Below are 11182 nucleotides of genomic sequence, written 5' to 3'. Positions count from 1 at the left end.
AAGTTAAAGAAGTAAAATAGGTAAATATGGAATGTATGACTAAAATAGTGGCCTAAAGCTACTTTTACTGCTTCATAGTACCAAAGTCTGCCGGTCAAAGCTAGATTACGTCACTAAAGTAAACAGAACCATAAACCAAGCACGCCTCCATTCACAATATGCTTAAATAGGTGTAAAGGACTGGGAACTGCACACAAACAAACGTGATTGAAAAGCATGCAGGCATGACAAAGTAAAAACACACACTCACCAGTTAAACGTCTAAATCAGCCCTCATCAGCCTGCATCAAGCTCCTCTTACACAACAAACACATCATTATCCTTCAAACATGACACGCATTTGTCTTATATTGTCAATTAAGCATAGGACAGTGTCAATTTTCTGGATGAGTGCGAATTAATTTGAAACGAAAACGTTTTTTTGAATTATTTGTACGTTTAGTAATTGAATACAGGCAATCAGCAGTTACCTCGTGTGTTTTGGCGACATCGTGTGGACAAGATCGGTACTACAAATAAAAAAACACCGGAAAAGATGTAGACATTAACTTCCGGCTATTCATTTAAACAACTTTTATTAAGTTTTCTTTTACAAATAAAGTAACAAATGTCATTGTATTTATTTTCATATGAAGCTCGGAACACTCTCTTAGTGCAAAACATGAACCGTTAAAGGCCTGCTGATGAGACTCCACGCGTGTTTAGTCTTTTTTTATGTGTCTAATCGAGAGAATGCAAACACTGACTTGGGTGCTGCTGCACACAATAAAACAGCAGATAAAACAACATAAAATAAAATAATGGAAATACATCATCTAAACGTCGAATATTGGAACATTTGAGGGATTTAAACGCTTCTATCGTGGGGGAGGAGAAAAAAAGGTGAGTATGTGAGAATGTGCCTATTGTGTGAGCTAATGCTAACAATGCCTGTTCACAGTAACAAAGCACAAGTGGGTGAGCCGAACGTAAATAATAATAATAATAATTAAAAAAAAGCATCACAGTATGGAGGTAAGTATCACCAATACAATCCTCGCCGTCTCCGCCATTACAAATCTGTCGTGGTCCTAGTGTGCTTCTCCAGTGTTCGAAAACGGTGGTGGGGGCGCTAAGCAAGGCACCAGAAAGCTAATTAAACAGCTGTTTTGTACATTCACATTTAACTAACAGGGCTAAACTATTAAAGTGTCTTAAATGTAAGTACTGTCGAAAAAAGAAGTAGCTAGCAAACGGTAGCTAATTGTTGATTAAGGCATTTCCGTTGTTTTTATGATGTTTTCCCGCCGAGCCACAATGATCACAGTGTTGTTTTTTTTTCATTTAAATAATTAATATCCACATTTAATATCCACATCCGTGATTGGAATGATCACAGCTGGAAATAACAATATAAACTATACAAGATGTTATGATGACAAGGCCACTTTTTTTGGATGTTCCGGAGCTCTCGTGCTCGCCGTGATGTTATTGCTTGGTGCGCAGGAAGGGGCGGAGTCAGGCCCGGCTTCCGTGTTTACGTTCTATACTTCCGTTTCCTCTTCATCGTCGGTTCTCTTCCTAAAATTGTCTTCTATACACACATTGCACATTGTAGTATTTAAATCTGGCAAGAACCATCAATGTTTTTTTTTCGTTTTGTTCCGCTCTTTGGACTCTTTTGGCAAAAAACACAAAGACAGAAGAAAAGGTGAGATGCATCACTCCCGCTCCCAATTCTGATCCTCGTTATCATCATATCCAGCTGATGAAGTCCAGTCAGGCGAAAAGGAGCCCCGAGCCCCTACGTGGTCCTCATATTCGGCCCCCCGGGGCTGCTAACTGACTTCTGCAGAGCGCTGCTCATCGTGAAGGCGTGACCCGGAATCTGGCCCCCGGTTGAGGCGGGGTAAGGACTCAGCGGCTGAGAGGTGCTGACCAGCGGAGGAGGCCCCGTCGCGTGAGGGGCGAGTCCCCCCTGAGCGGGTCCGGACCACTGCGCGGTGTAGGCGGGGGCGGGCACGTACGGGATGAAGTGGGGCGGCGCGGGGGAGGTATTGGGCTGGCACAGCGAGCCCTTGCGGGCGGTGGCCAAAGAGGTAGTGGACGCCGTGTTGGAGGGGAGGTGGGCGGAGCCTGTGAGTAGCTGGCTCGGGGCGGAGTACTTCCTGCCCAGGGTGGCTGACTGGATCACCTGGAGAGGCGATTAATTAATTCCTCCATTTCTAATTAACAAACATTCATATAAATATGATATTTACCAAAAATAAAAAATAAAAATAATGTATTCAATTGTTCAAGGATTGGATTTCTTACCTCGTAGCTGTGTCCCGGTGCTGGCGCCTGCAGCTGCTTAGAACTCCTCTTACCCTGAAAGCACCACGAACATAAACAACACAATCTTATGTACGTTTCTTTACATTAAAAAAAAATACCTGTGAGAGGTTCATAGCGTCTCTGGCCCAGTTGTCCACCAGTTTATGGAGGTCATCAGTAAACGTGCCTTTCCGCTGGTGGGGGGCCGACAAGTTCAGACATTGGGAGCCCCCCTGGCTCTGACACAGGGGTCCGGAACCGCTCACTGCGTTGGTGCTGTTGGTCCCTGTGAGGACGCACATTTTGATTATTTAAAAAGAGCTGGAGATGGAGCGAATGGAAGCGAGATGATGGTGGTTTCCATGACAACAGACGCTCAGCTGTGTACTAGTTAGTGTGCGTTCGCTCACAGAGAGTGGGGGGGGGGGCATGCATGTGTGAATTGAATTGCACCAAGATGAATGGAAGGACCAAAAAGAGAGTGATAGTTACTACAGAGCTGGTTGCAGGGGCAGACTTTTTTCACCATCTTCCCTGCGTGGACCAGAAGGCATGAAGAACGGGCGGATTGGGAGAAAAGGGGACAGTTAAAAACCTGCACCATGACAACCACATGAACGTATCGGTAAACTTATAATAATAATTTACAATAAAAGGAGCGTTGAGAAAGACTGAAAAACTAACAAAAGAGCAAAAACTATTAATTAAAAATGTATCAACCTACAAGATTTAACCCTCCTCTTGTGTTAGTGTCGGCACCGACCCGTTTTACTTTAATTTTAATGCATAAAAAGAATCACATAACATTTGTTTATTGTTTAACGAGGCTTTTTGACTTTGTCAGGAAACTCTATTTCAACAAAATAAAACCAATTTTTACTACATTTTAAAATGGTCTGGTTGAAATTATGACCACTGTATTGTTACGGTCGGTTTCAACCCGGTTATAATAATAATATGACTATAAAGCAATATTATGATCCACAACTGAAACCATAAGTGTACAATTTAGCCAACACAATGACAACCAGCTCATTTTCTCATCATGTCAGCTTCAGGGGATTCTCATTTTGACCGCTTTTCCAGTAATACATGTGAGGTGAATTCACTCATTTGATTGGCTGATTTCACATTTACAATTTGGATCATGGAAAGAATGGCAAGAAGTACAGTCAACCAAGATCTGGACCTGTTATGGTTTTTTATTTCAGTTTATACTAAAGTTCTGTTGCTGAAAACAAGAACTTTTTCTACCTTTTCTTGACATTAATATATATGGGTCAAAATTCACCCGAACAAAATAGATGTTTCTTTAGTGATTAATACTAAAATGAGAAAATAAATAAAACTAATTGATTTAAGAGATATGTTCTATATCCCTCAGTAATAGCCAGGTAACAAAAGAACCTTCAATTTATTAAAATGGTTCTTTTGAGGTTCATTTTACCATTTTTGGAAATTAAAATTGAGGGGTATAGTGACAAAAATGGCCACACCAAAAGTATTAAAACCAACATTTTCATGGATGAGGAAGCCTAAGAAGGTAACCAAGACTTAAGAAGCAAATTTAATGGTAACTTATTGTTTTTAGTGTATTTTGTAGCTGATTTAATACATAAGAGATGATACCAGAAAGCTAACATAAGAGGAAGGTTAATAATAGCAAATTCCCCCCCTTCTTTTTAAAAGAAGACATGCACATGCCGAGCCACCAGGTGGCACTCTAACACCTTATTACAGCCTGATTTAAATCATAAAAATCACATAAGTGACAAAATATATTAGTTCATGTGTTTAAAAAGCTCTTATAAAGCTCGTTGTAATCGACATGTCCAGCAGGGGGCGACAGAAACTACACTAACCAGAAACTGCTATTTTGTAATATCTGACATCCTTAAAAAGCTCTTATAAAGCTCGTTGTAATCTGCATGTCCAGCAGGGGGCGACAGAAACTACACTAACCAGAAACTGCTATTTTGTAATATCTGACATCCTATAATTGAGATGGTTGGACAAGTAATAAAGCAAAGAGGACAGACGACATATACATACGTAGAAGGTTTAAGAGCAAAGAAATGAAGCGTTTTTTTTACACACAAAGAGCCAAGCAGGGCGTACTCAGAAAGCGCGTCCTCCGCCCGCCGGGCTTGAAGGGCAGACGCTCCGACCCCCAGCTGAACTTTACACAGCCTGAGTGAGGGAATATGGGAAGAGGAGGATGGGAGAGTGCAACAAAAAAAGATGGAGGAAAAGACAGAAGAATGTAAGTTACCACAGAGAGACAGATACAGGAAAAGAGGTGAGGGACATTGTGAGGTCACACTTGCATGCAAGGGCGCCATGACGGGGGTTTGTTTTGTTTTGTTTTTGATGCCGGGTTTGATACCTGGGGTGGGAGCACACAAGCTGGGCACGGAAAGAGCCGCTTCACTGGTGTACGCTGAACACACGTTGTCACTGGAGGGACCCGATTTGAGAGGCTGGAACTGGCCGCCGCCGCCGCCGCCGCCATCGCTTGCCGATCCTGGCGCTAACTGAGCCAGCTGGCCCGGGTGCATGGTCGGGACGCTCTGGGCGGATAAAGTGCTGCCTGGAAACAGCGGAGTGGCGGCGAGAGGCAGGGAGGAGCAGGAAGGAGGCGACACAACAGCCGGCAGTCACACAAAACACAACAACACACACAAAGACAGGAAAAGACACATGGAAGGCAGAGTCAGAAATGTTCAAGCTCCGAGCCTGCGTAGCACCCAACCACACGCACGTGGAACCAAGCAGACATGTAAAACACACACGGTGTACGTTAAAGGTTTGCATACTCAAATTTCATACGTGATTATGAACGCACAACATGAACAACTTGGAACATCTCAACATGAAGTGAAAAGAAACAATAAACCGATATGAGTCTGTTTATGAAATTACACCTGAATTTATTCACTTATTATGTAATGACTACCAGTGTCTGATATCATTTATCCTGAATTTATTAACTTATCATTATTTAATCAATACCAGTGTCTGATATCCTGAATTAATTAAGTTATCATTATTTAATGAATATCATAGTGTCTGATATCACTTATCCTACTTATCCACTTATTTCATGAACACCACAGTGTCTGATATCACTTATCCTGAATTTACCCATTTATCATTATTTAATAAATATGAGTGCCTGATATCACTTATCCTAATTAAATTCATATATTATTATTTAATGACTACCAGTGTCTGATATCATTCATCCTGAATTGATTCACTTATCATTATGTAATGAATACCAGTGTCTGATATCATTTATCCTGAATTTATTCACTTATTATTTAATGAATACAAGTATCTGATATCATTTATCCTGAATTTATTCACTTATCATTACTTAATCAATACCAGTGTCTGATATCCTGAATTAAGTTATCATTATTTAATGAATATCATAGTGTCTGATATCACTTATCCTACATTTTTTCACTTATTTCATGAACACCACAGTGTCTGATATCACTTATCCTGAATTTACCCATTAATCATTATTTAATAAATATGAGTGTCTGATATCACTTATCACTTATCCTAATTTAATTCATATATTATTATTTAATGACTACCAGTGTCTGATATCATTTATCCTGAATTTATTCACTTATTATGTAATGACTACCAGCGTCTGATATCATTCATCCTGAATTTATTCACTTATCATTATTTAATTAATACCAGTGTCTGATATCATTCATCCTGAATTTATTCACTTATCATTATTTAATTAATACCAGTGTCTGATATCATTCATCCTGAATTTATTCACTTATTATGTAATGACTACCAGTGTCTGATATAATTCATCCTGAATTGATTCACTTATCATTATGTAATGAATACCAGTGTCTGATATCATTTATCCTGAATTTATGCACTTATTTAATGACTACCAGTGTCTGATATCATTTATCTTGAATTTATTCACTTATTATTATTTAATGAATACCAGTGTCTGATATCATTTATCCTGAATTTAATCACTTATTTAATGAATACCAGTGTCTGATATCATTCATCCTGAATTTATTCACTTATTATTTAATGAATACAAGTATCTGATATCATTTATCCTGAATTTATTCACTTATCATTATTTAATCAATACCAGTGTCTGATATCCTGAATTAATTAAGTTACCGTTATTTAATGAATATATCCTGAATTAATTAAGTTACCGTTATTTAATGAATATCATAGTGTCTGATATCACTTATCCTACTTATCCTACATGTATTCACTTACTTCATGAATATCATAGTGTCTGATATCACTTATCCTACATTTATTCACTTGTTTCATGATTATCACTGTCTGATATCACTGAATTTATTTACTAACCATTATTTCATGAATATCAGTGTCTGATATCACTTATCAATGTACTAATTTATCCTTATTTAATCAATATGAGTGTCTGATATCACTTATTATAATTTAATTCATATTATATAATGAATACCAGTGTCTGATATCAATGATCCTGAATTAATCCATGTATTCTATAGTGAATGTATCATTTACTTATCATCATCATCGATTCATTTCAATGTCTGATATCATGTATCCTGAATAGAGTCATTTATCCATATTTGATATTACATAGAAAAAGTGAAGTACTCTGTAATGGGCGAGTGGTGGGAAGGAAGTGCTACTAGATATCGTCTCTGAGATGAGGACGAAGGAGTGACGAAGGAGTGACGAAGGAGTGACGAAGGAGTGACGAAGGAGTGACGAAGGAGTGACGAAGGAGTGACGAAGGAGTGACGAAGGAGTGTGAGGGAGCCCACCTGGCTGGAGTGGACTCTTGCTACCCTGCGAGGAGGAGCTGGTTCTGGACGATTTGCTGGATTTGCTCTTGGTGGGTCGCCTCCTCCTTGCAGCCGAGGCGATGATGGGAGGGAGAACGGCAGGTGGAGGAACCTACACCGCAAAGGATGGAGCTTTTACTTTGTGTGTGTGTTTGTGTGTGTAGGATGTGTGAACCTACACAAACATGTCAGTTTACCTTGCCCAGCCTGGTGAACAGACAGTCAATTTCCTCCTTCTGGCGTGAGTGAAGAGCCTGAATCTCCTGCAAGTGTCTGGTGGAATACCACGGAGGAGGATCAGTTAGCTTGAACAGGAAGTGGGGAGAAGATATCGAGGACGTCTCACTTCTCTCGGAGGCGGTGGACCTCCCACTTCAAGTCCTCATCCTCCAATTCAGAGTCATTGTCGCTGCTCATGTAGGAGGAGTTGTTGAAGGAGTTGCTGCTGTTCACGCCGAGCAGGGAGGCTTTGGGGGCGGCGTCTGGACTTTCAGGGTTGGTGGGCCCGTTAGAAGCCTGGGCAGCGGGTGGAGGGCTTTGCCTGGACTCTGGAGCCCGAGTGACGGAGAATCGGCCCACTCTTGCCTCGGGGTTGGTGGTGACCTGCAGTATGTGGATTTGCTTTAGTTGTATTTCTCACTTGACCACTAGATGGCACTGTTCTACCCAGGAAATAGATATTCATACCTGGAAGCGTCCAATGGTGGTGGCAGGGTTCGGTGAAGCGAAAGGAGACGGGCGGTGGTTCGGAGGGAGTCCATCTACGTCATCTCCACCTTGTGCTCCTCCTGCTCTCAGAGGGGTGGAGGAACCCTTGTGCAACGTGTTCTCCGGGCTGGAGAGATTTGAGGAGGAGGATGTGGAGGAGGAGGATGATGTAGTTGAGGAGGATTCCGTGCAGGGCAGGTGCTGGCTTGGTGGCTCCTCGGCGGCTCGCGACACCTGAGGAGGTCAGGAAAAATGGGAAGATGAGATGGAGCAAGAAGTGGAAGGTGGAATAAAGGGGAATCCAAACCTGGAATCTCCCAAGTTGAATTCCACCCGGAGGAGCAGGAGATGAGGTGGCATCTCCATCTAGAGAGAAAGGAACTAAACAGTAGAACCCGAGTCAGCGACTAAACAACAGAAACCAGCATTGACCATCACAGGAAGTTTAGATGAACGTACTTCCTTGTCCTCCCAGAGGAATGACCCCTTGGGTAGCCTGAGGTAACAAAATGGAAGACATAAATTATCAGCGTATCTAAGTGTATACAACGTGTGTGTTTGTGTACCTGTGAGTGTGTGCTGCTGACAGGAACCGTCTCAGGACTCAGGGCTCTTCTCAGCTGGGCGTCCAGATCCTCCAAAGGCTGCTGGGACTGCACAGACCGAAAAACTGCTTTCAGATGACCACTATGTAGCCCATTGGATCCTTCCTTCCTTCCTTCCTTCCTTCCTTCCTTCCTTCCTTCCTTCCTTCCTTCCTTCCTTCCTTCCTTCCTGCCTTCCTTCCTTCCTTCCTTCCTTCCTTCACTCCTTCCTTCCTTCACTCATTCCTTCCTTCACCCCTTCCTTCCTTCATTCACTCCTTCCTTCCTTCCATCTTTCCTTCACTCCTTCCTTCCTTCCATCCTTCCTTCACCCCTTCCTTCCTTCACTCCTTCATTCATTCATTCACTCCTTCCTTCCTTCCATCCTTCCTTCCTTCACTCCTTCCTTCCTTCCATCCTTCCTTCACTCCTTCCTCCTTCCATCACTCCTTCCTTCACTCATTCCTTCCTTCACTCATTCCTTCCTTCCTTCCTTCACTCCTTCCTTCCTTCACTCATTCCTTCCTTCACTCCTTCCTTCCTTCCTCCCTCCCTTCCTTCCTTCCTTCACTCCTTCCTTCCTTCACTCCTTCCTTCCTTCATTCATTCACTCCTTCCTTCCTTCACTCCTTCCTTTCTTCCTTCCTTCATTCCTTCCTTCACTCCTTCCTTCCTTCACTCCTTCCTTCCTTCCTTCATTCATTCACTCCTTCCTTCCTTCCTTCACTCCTTCCTTCACTCCTTCCTTCCTTCACTCCTTCCTTCCTTCACTCATTCCTTCCTTCACTCCTTCCTTCCTTCATTCATTCATTCACTCCTTCCTTCCTTCACTCCTTCCTTCCTTCCATCCTTCCTTCACTCCTTCCTTCCTTCCATCCTTCCTTCACTCCTTCCTTCCTTCCATCCTTCCTTCACTCCTTCCTTCCTTCCATCCTTCCTTCACTCCTTCCTTCACTCATTCCTTCCTTCACTCCTTCACTCCTTCCTTCCTTCCTTCACTCCTTCCTTCCTTCCTTCACTCCTTCCTTCTCTCCTTCCTTCACTCATTCCTTCCTTAACTCCTTCCTTCCTCCCTCCCTCCCTTCCTTCCTTCACTCATTCCTTCCTTCACTCCTTCCTTCACTCCTTCCTTCCTTCACTCCTTCCTTCCTTCCTTCCTTCCTTCATTCACTCCTTCCTTCCTTCACTCCTTCCTTTCTTCCTTCCTTCATTCCTTCCTTCACTCCTTCCTTCCTTCCTTCCTTCCTTCACTCATTCCTTCCTTCACTCCTTCCTTCCTTCATTCATTCATTCACTCCTTCCTTCCTTCCTTCCTTCCTTCCTTCCTTCCTTCACACCTTCCTTCCTTCCTTCACTCATTCCTTCCTTCACTCCTTCCTTCCTTCACTCCTTCCTTCCTTCATTCATTCATTCACTCCTTCCTTCCTTCACTCCCTTCCTTCCATCACTCCTTCCTTCCTTCACTCCTTCCTTCCTTCACTCCTTCCTTCACTCCTTCCTTCCTTCACTCCTTCCTTCCTTCACTCCTTCCTTCCTTCCTTCCTTCACTCCTTCCTTTCTTCCTTCCTTCATTCATTCCTTCACTCCTTCCTTCACTCCTTCCTTCCTTCACTCCTTCCTTCCTTCCTTCCTTCCTTCCTTCCTTCCTTCCTTCCTTCCTTCATTCATTCACTCCTTCCTTCCTTCACTCCTTCCTTTCTTCCTTCCTTCATTCCTTCCTTCACTCCTTCCTTCCTTCACTCCTTCCTTCCTTCATTCATTCACTCCTTCCTTCCTTCCTTCACTCCTTCCTTCCTTCACTCATTCCTTCCTTCACTCCTTCCTTCCTTCATTCACTCCTTCCTTCACTCATTCCTTCCTTCACTCCTTCCTTCCTTCCTCCCTCCCTTCCTTCCTTCCTTCCTTCCTTCACACCTTCCTTCCTTCACTCATTCCTTCCTTCACTCCTTCCTTCCTTCACTCCTTCCTTCCTTCCTTCCTTCCTTCATTCATTCATTCATTCATTCACTCCTTCCTTCCTTCACTGCTTCCTTCCTTCACTCCTTCCTTCACTCCTTCCTTCACTCATTCCTTCATTCACTCCTTCCTTCCTTCACTCCTTCCTTCCTTCATTCATTCATCAGCCTATCCCAGCTGTCTTGGGGCGAGAGGCGGGGTACACCCTGGACTGGTGGCCAGCCAATCACAGGGCACATATAGACAAACAACCATTCACACTCACATTCATACCTCTGGACAATTTGGAGTCGCTAATTAACCTAGCATGTTTCTGGAATGTGGGAGGAAACCGGAGAAAACCCACAGAGAACATGCAAACTCCACACAAAAATGGCCCAGGGTGGAATTGAACCCCGGTAGAAAACCAGGGCTGTGAGGTCTGCGCGCTAACCACTCGCCAACCGTGCAGGGATGTCTTCTACGTTTTCTATGTAGCACAGCGAGATTCAACCAGATTGAACCACTTGTCTCGCCCACATGAGTTGCATAACAGCCAAGGAGTGAATGGAAGACTGTTTTTAGACAGATGCAAGAAAATAAAAGCCCATTCATTGATGCTTTGACCTTTTTTTTGCCTCTATGGCCGCCAGGTTCGTTCATTTGAATGTCATTTCATGAGGGCATGTTACCGACACAACAAAGCACTCTCTGTTAGTAAAAGCAGTAAGACGGAGACAAAAAAAACACCTGAGTGAGACATGGTCCAGGGAGGGATGGCAGGAGTTCTGAAGGAGGAGTAGAGGAGGC

At 42.9% G+C, this 11182-nt stretch overlaps 1 protein-coding gene across 17 annotated transcripts in view; it reads right to left on the bottom strand.

The window, feature by feature from the left end:
* Positions 1-558: 558 nt before the first annotated feature.
* Positions 559-11182, bottom strand: part of wnk1b (WNK lysine deficient protein kinase 1b) — a 70571-nt gene continuing 59947 nt past the window's right edge. For 9 of the 17 annotated variants that reach the window (XM_078799309.1, XM_078799293.1, XM_078799317.1 and 6 more), the window contains 14 exons: positions 11123-11182; positions 8420-8506; positions 8313-8349; positions 8161-8234; positions 7833-8087; positions 7492-7748; positions 7343-7418; positions 7125-7257; positions 4682-4885; positions 4393-4485; positions 2788-2829; positions 2415-2581; positions 2296-2349; positions 559-2173 (listed from right to left, as the gene is read on the bottom strand). In XM_078799309.1, the coding sequence (XP_078655435.1) occupies positions 1784-2173; positions 2296-2349; positions 2415-2581; positions 2788-2829; positions 4393-4485; positions 4682-4885; positions 7125-7257; positions 7343-7418; positions 7492-7748; positions 7833-8087; positions 8161-8234; positions 8313-8349; positions 8420-8506; positions 11123-11182 (1929 nt within the window). In that variant the 3' untranslated portion in view covers positions 559-1783. The other 8 variants (XM_078799299.1, XM_078799301.1, XM_078799308.1 and 5 more) reach the window with 8 other exon arrangements.

This window comes from Doryrhamphus excisus, linkage group LG2 (genome assembly GCF_037039965.1).
Source record: "Doryrhamphus excisus strain RoL-2023G ecotype Guam linkage group LG2, RoL_Dexc_Guam_v1.1, whole genome shotgun sequence".
In the NCBI taxonomy this organism is placed as follows: Eukaryota; Metazoa; Chordata; class Actinopteri; order Syngnathiformes; family Syngnathidae; genus Doryrhamphus; species Doryrhamphus excisus.
Note: the sequence above shows the minus strand (reverse complement) of the source record. Positions and strands in the feature narration are given on the sequence as shown.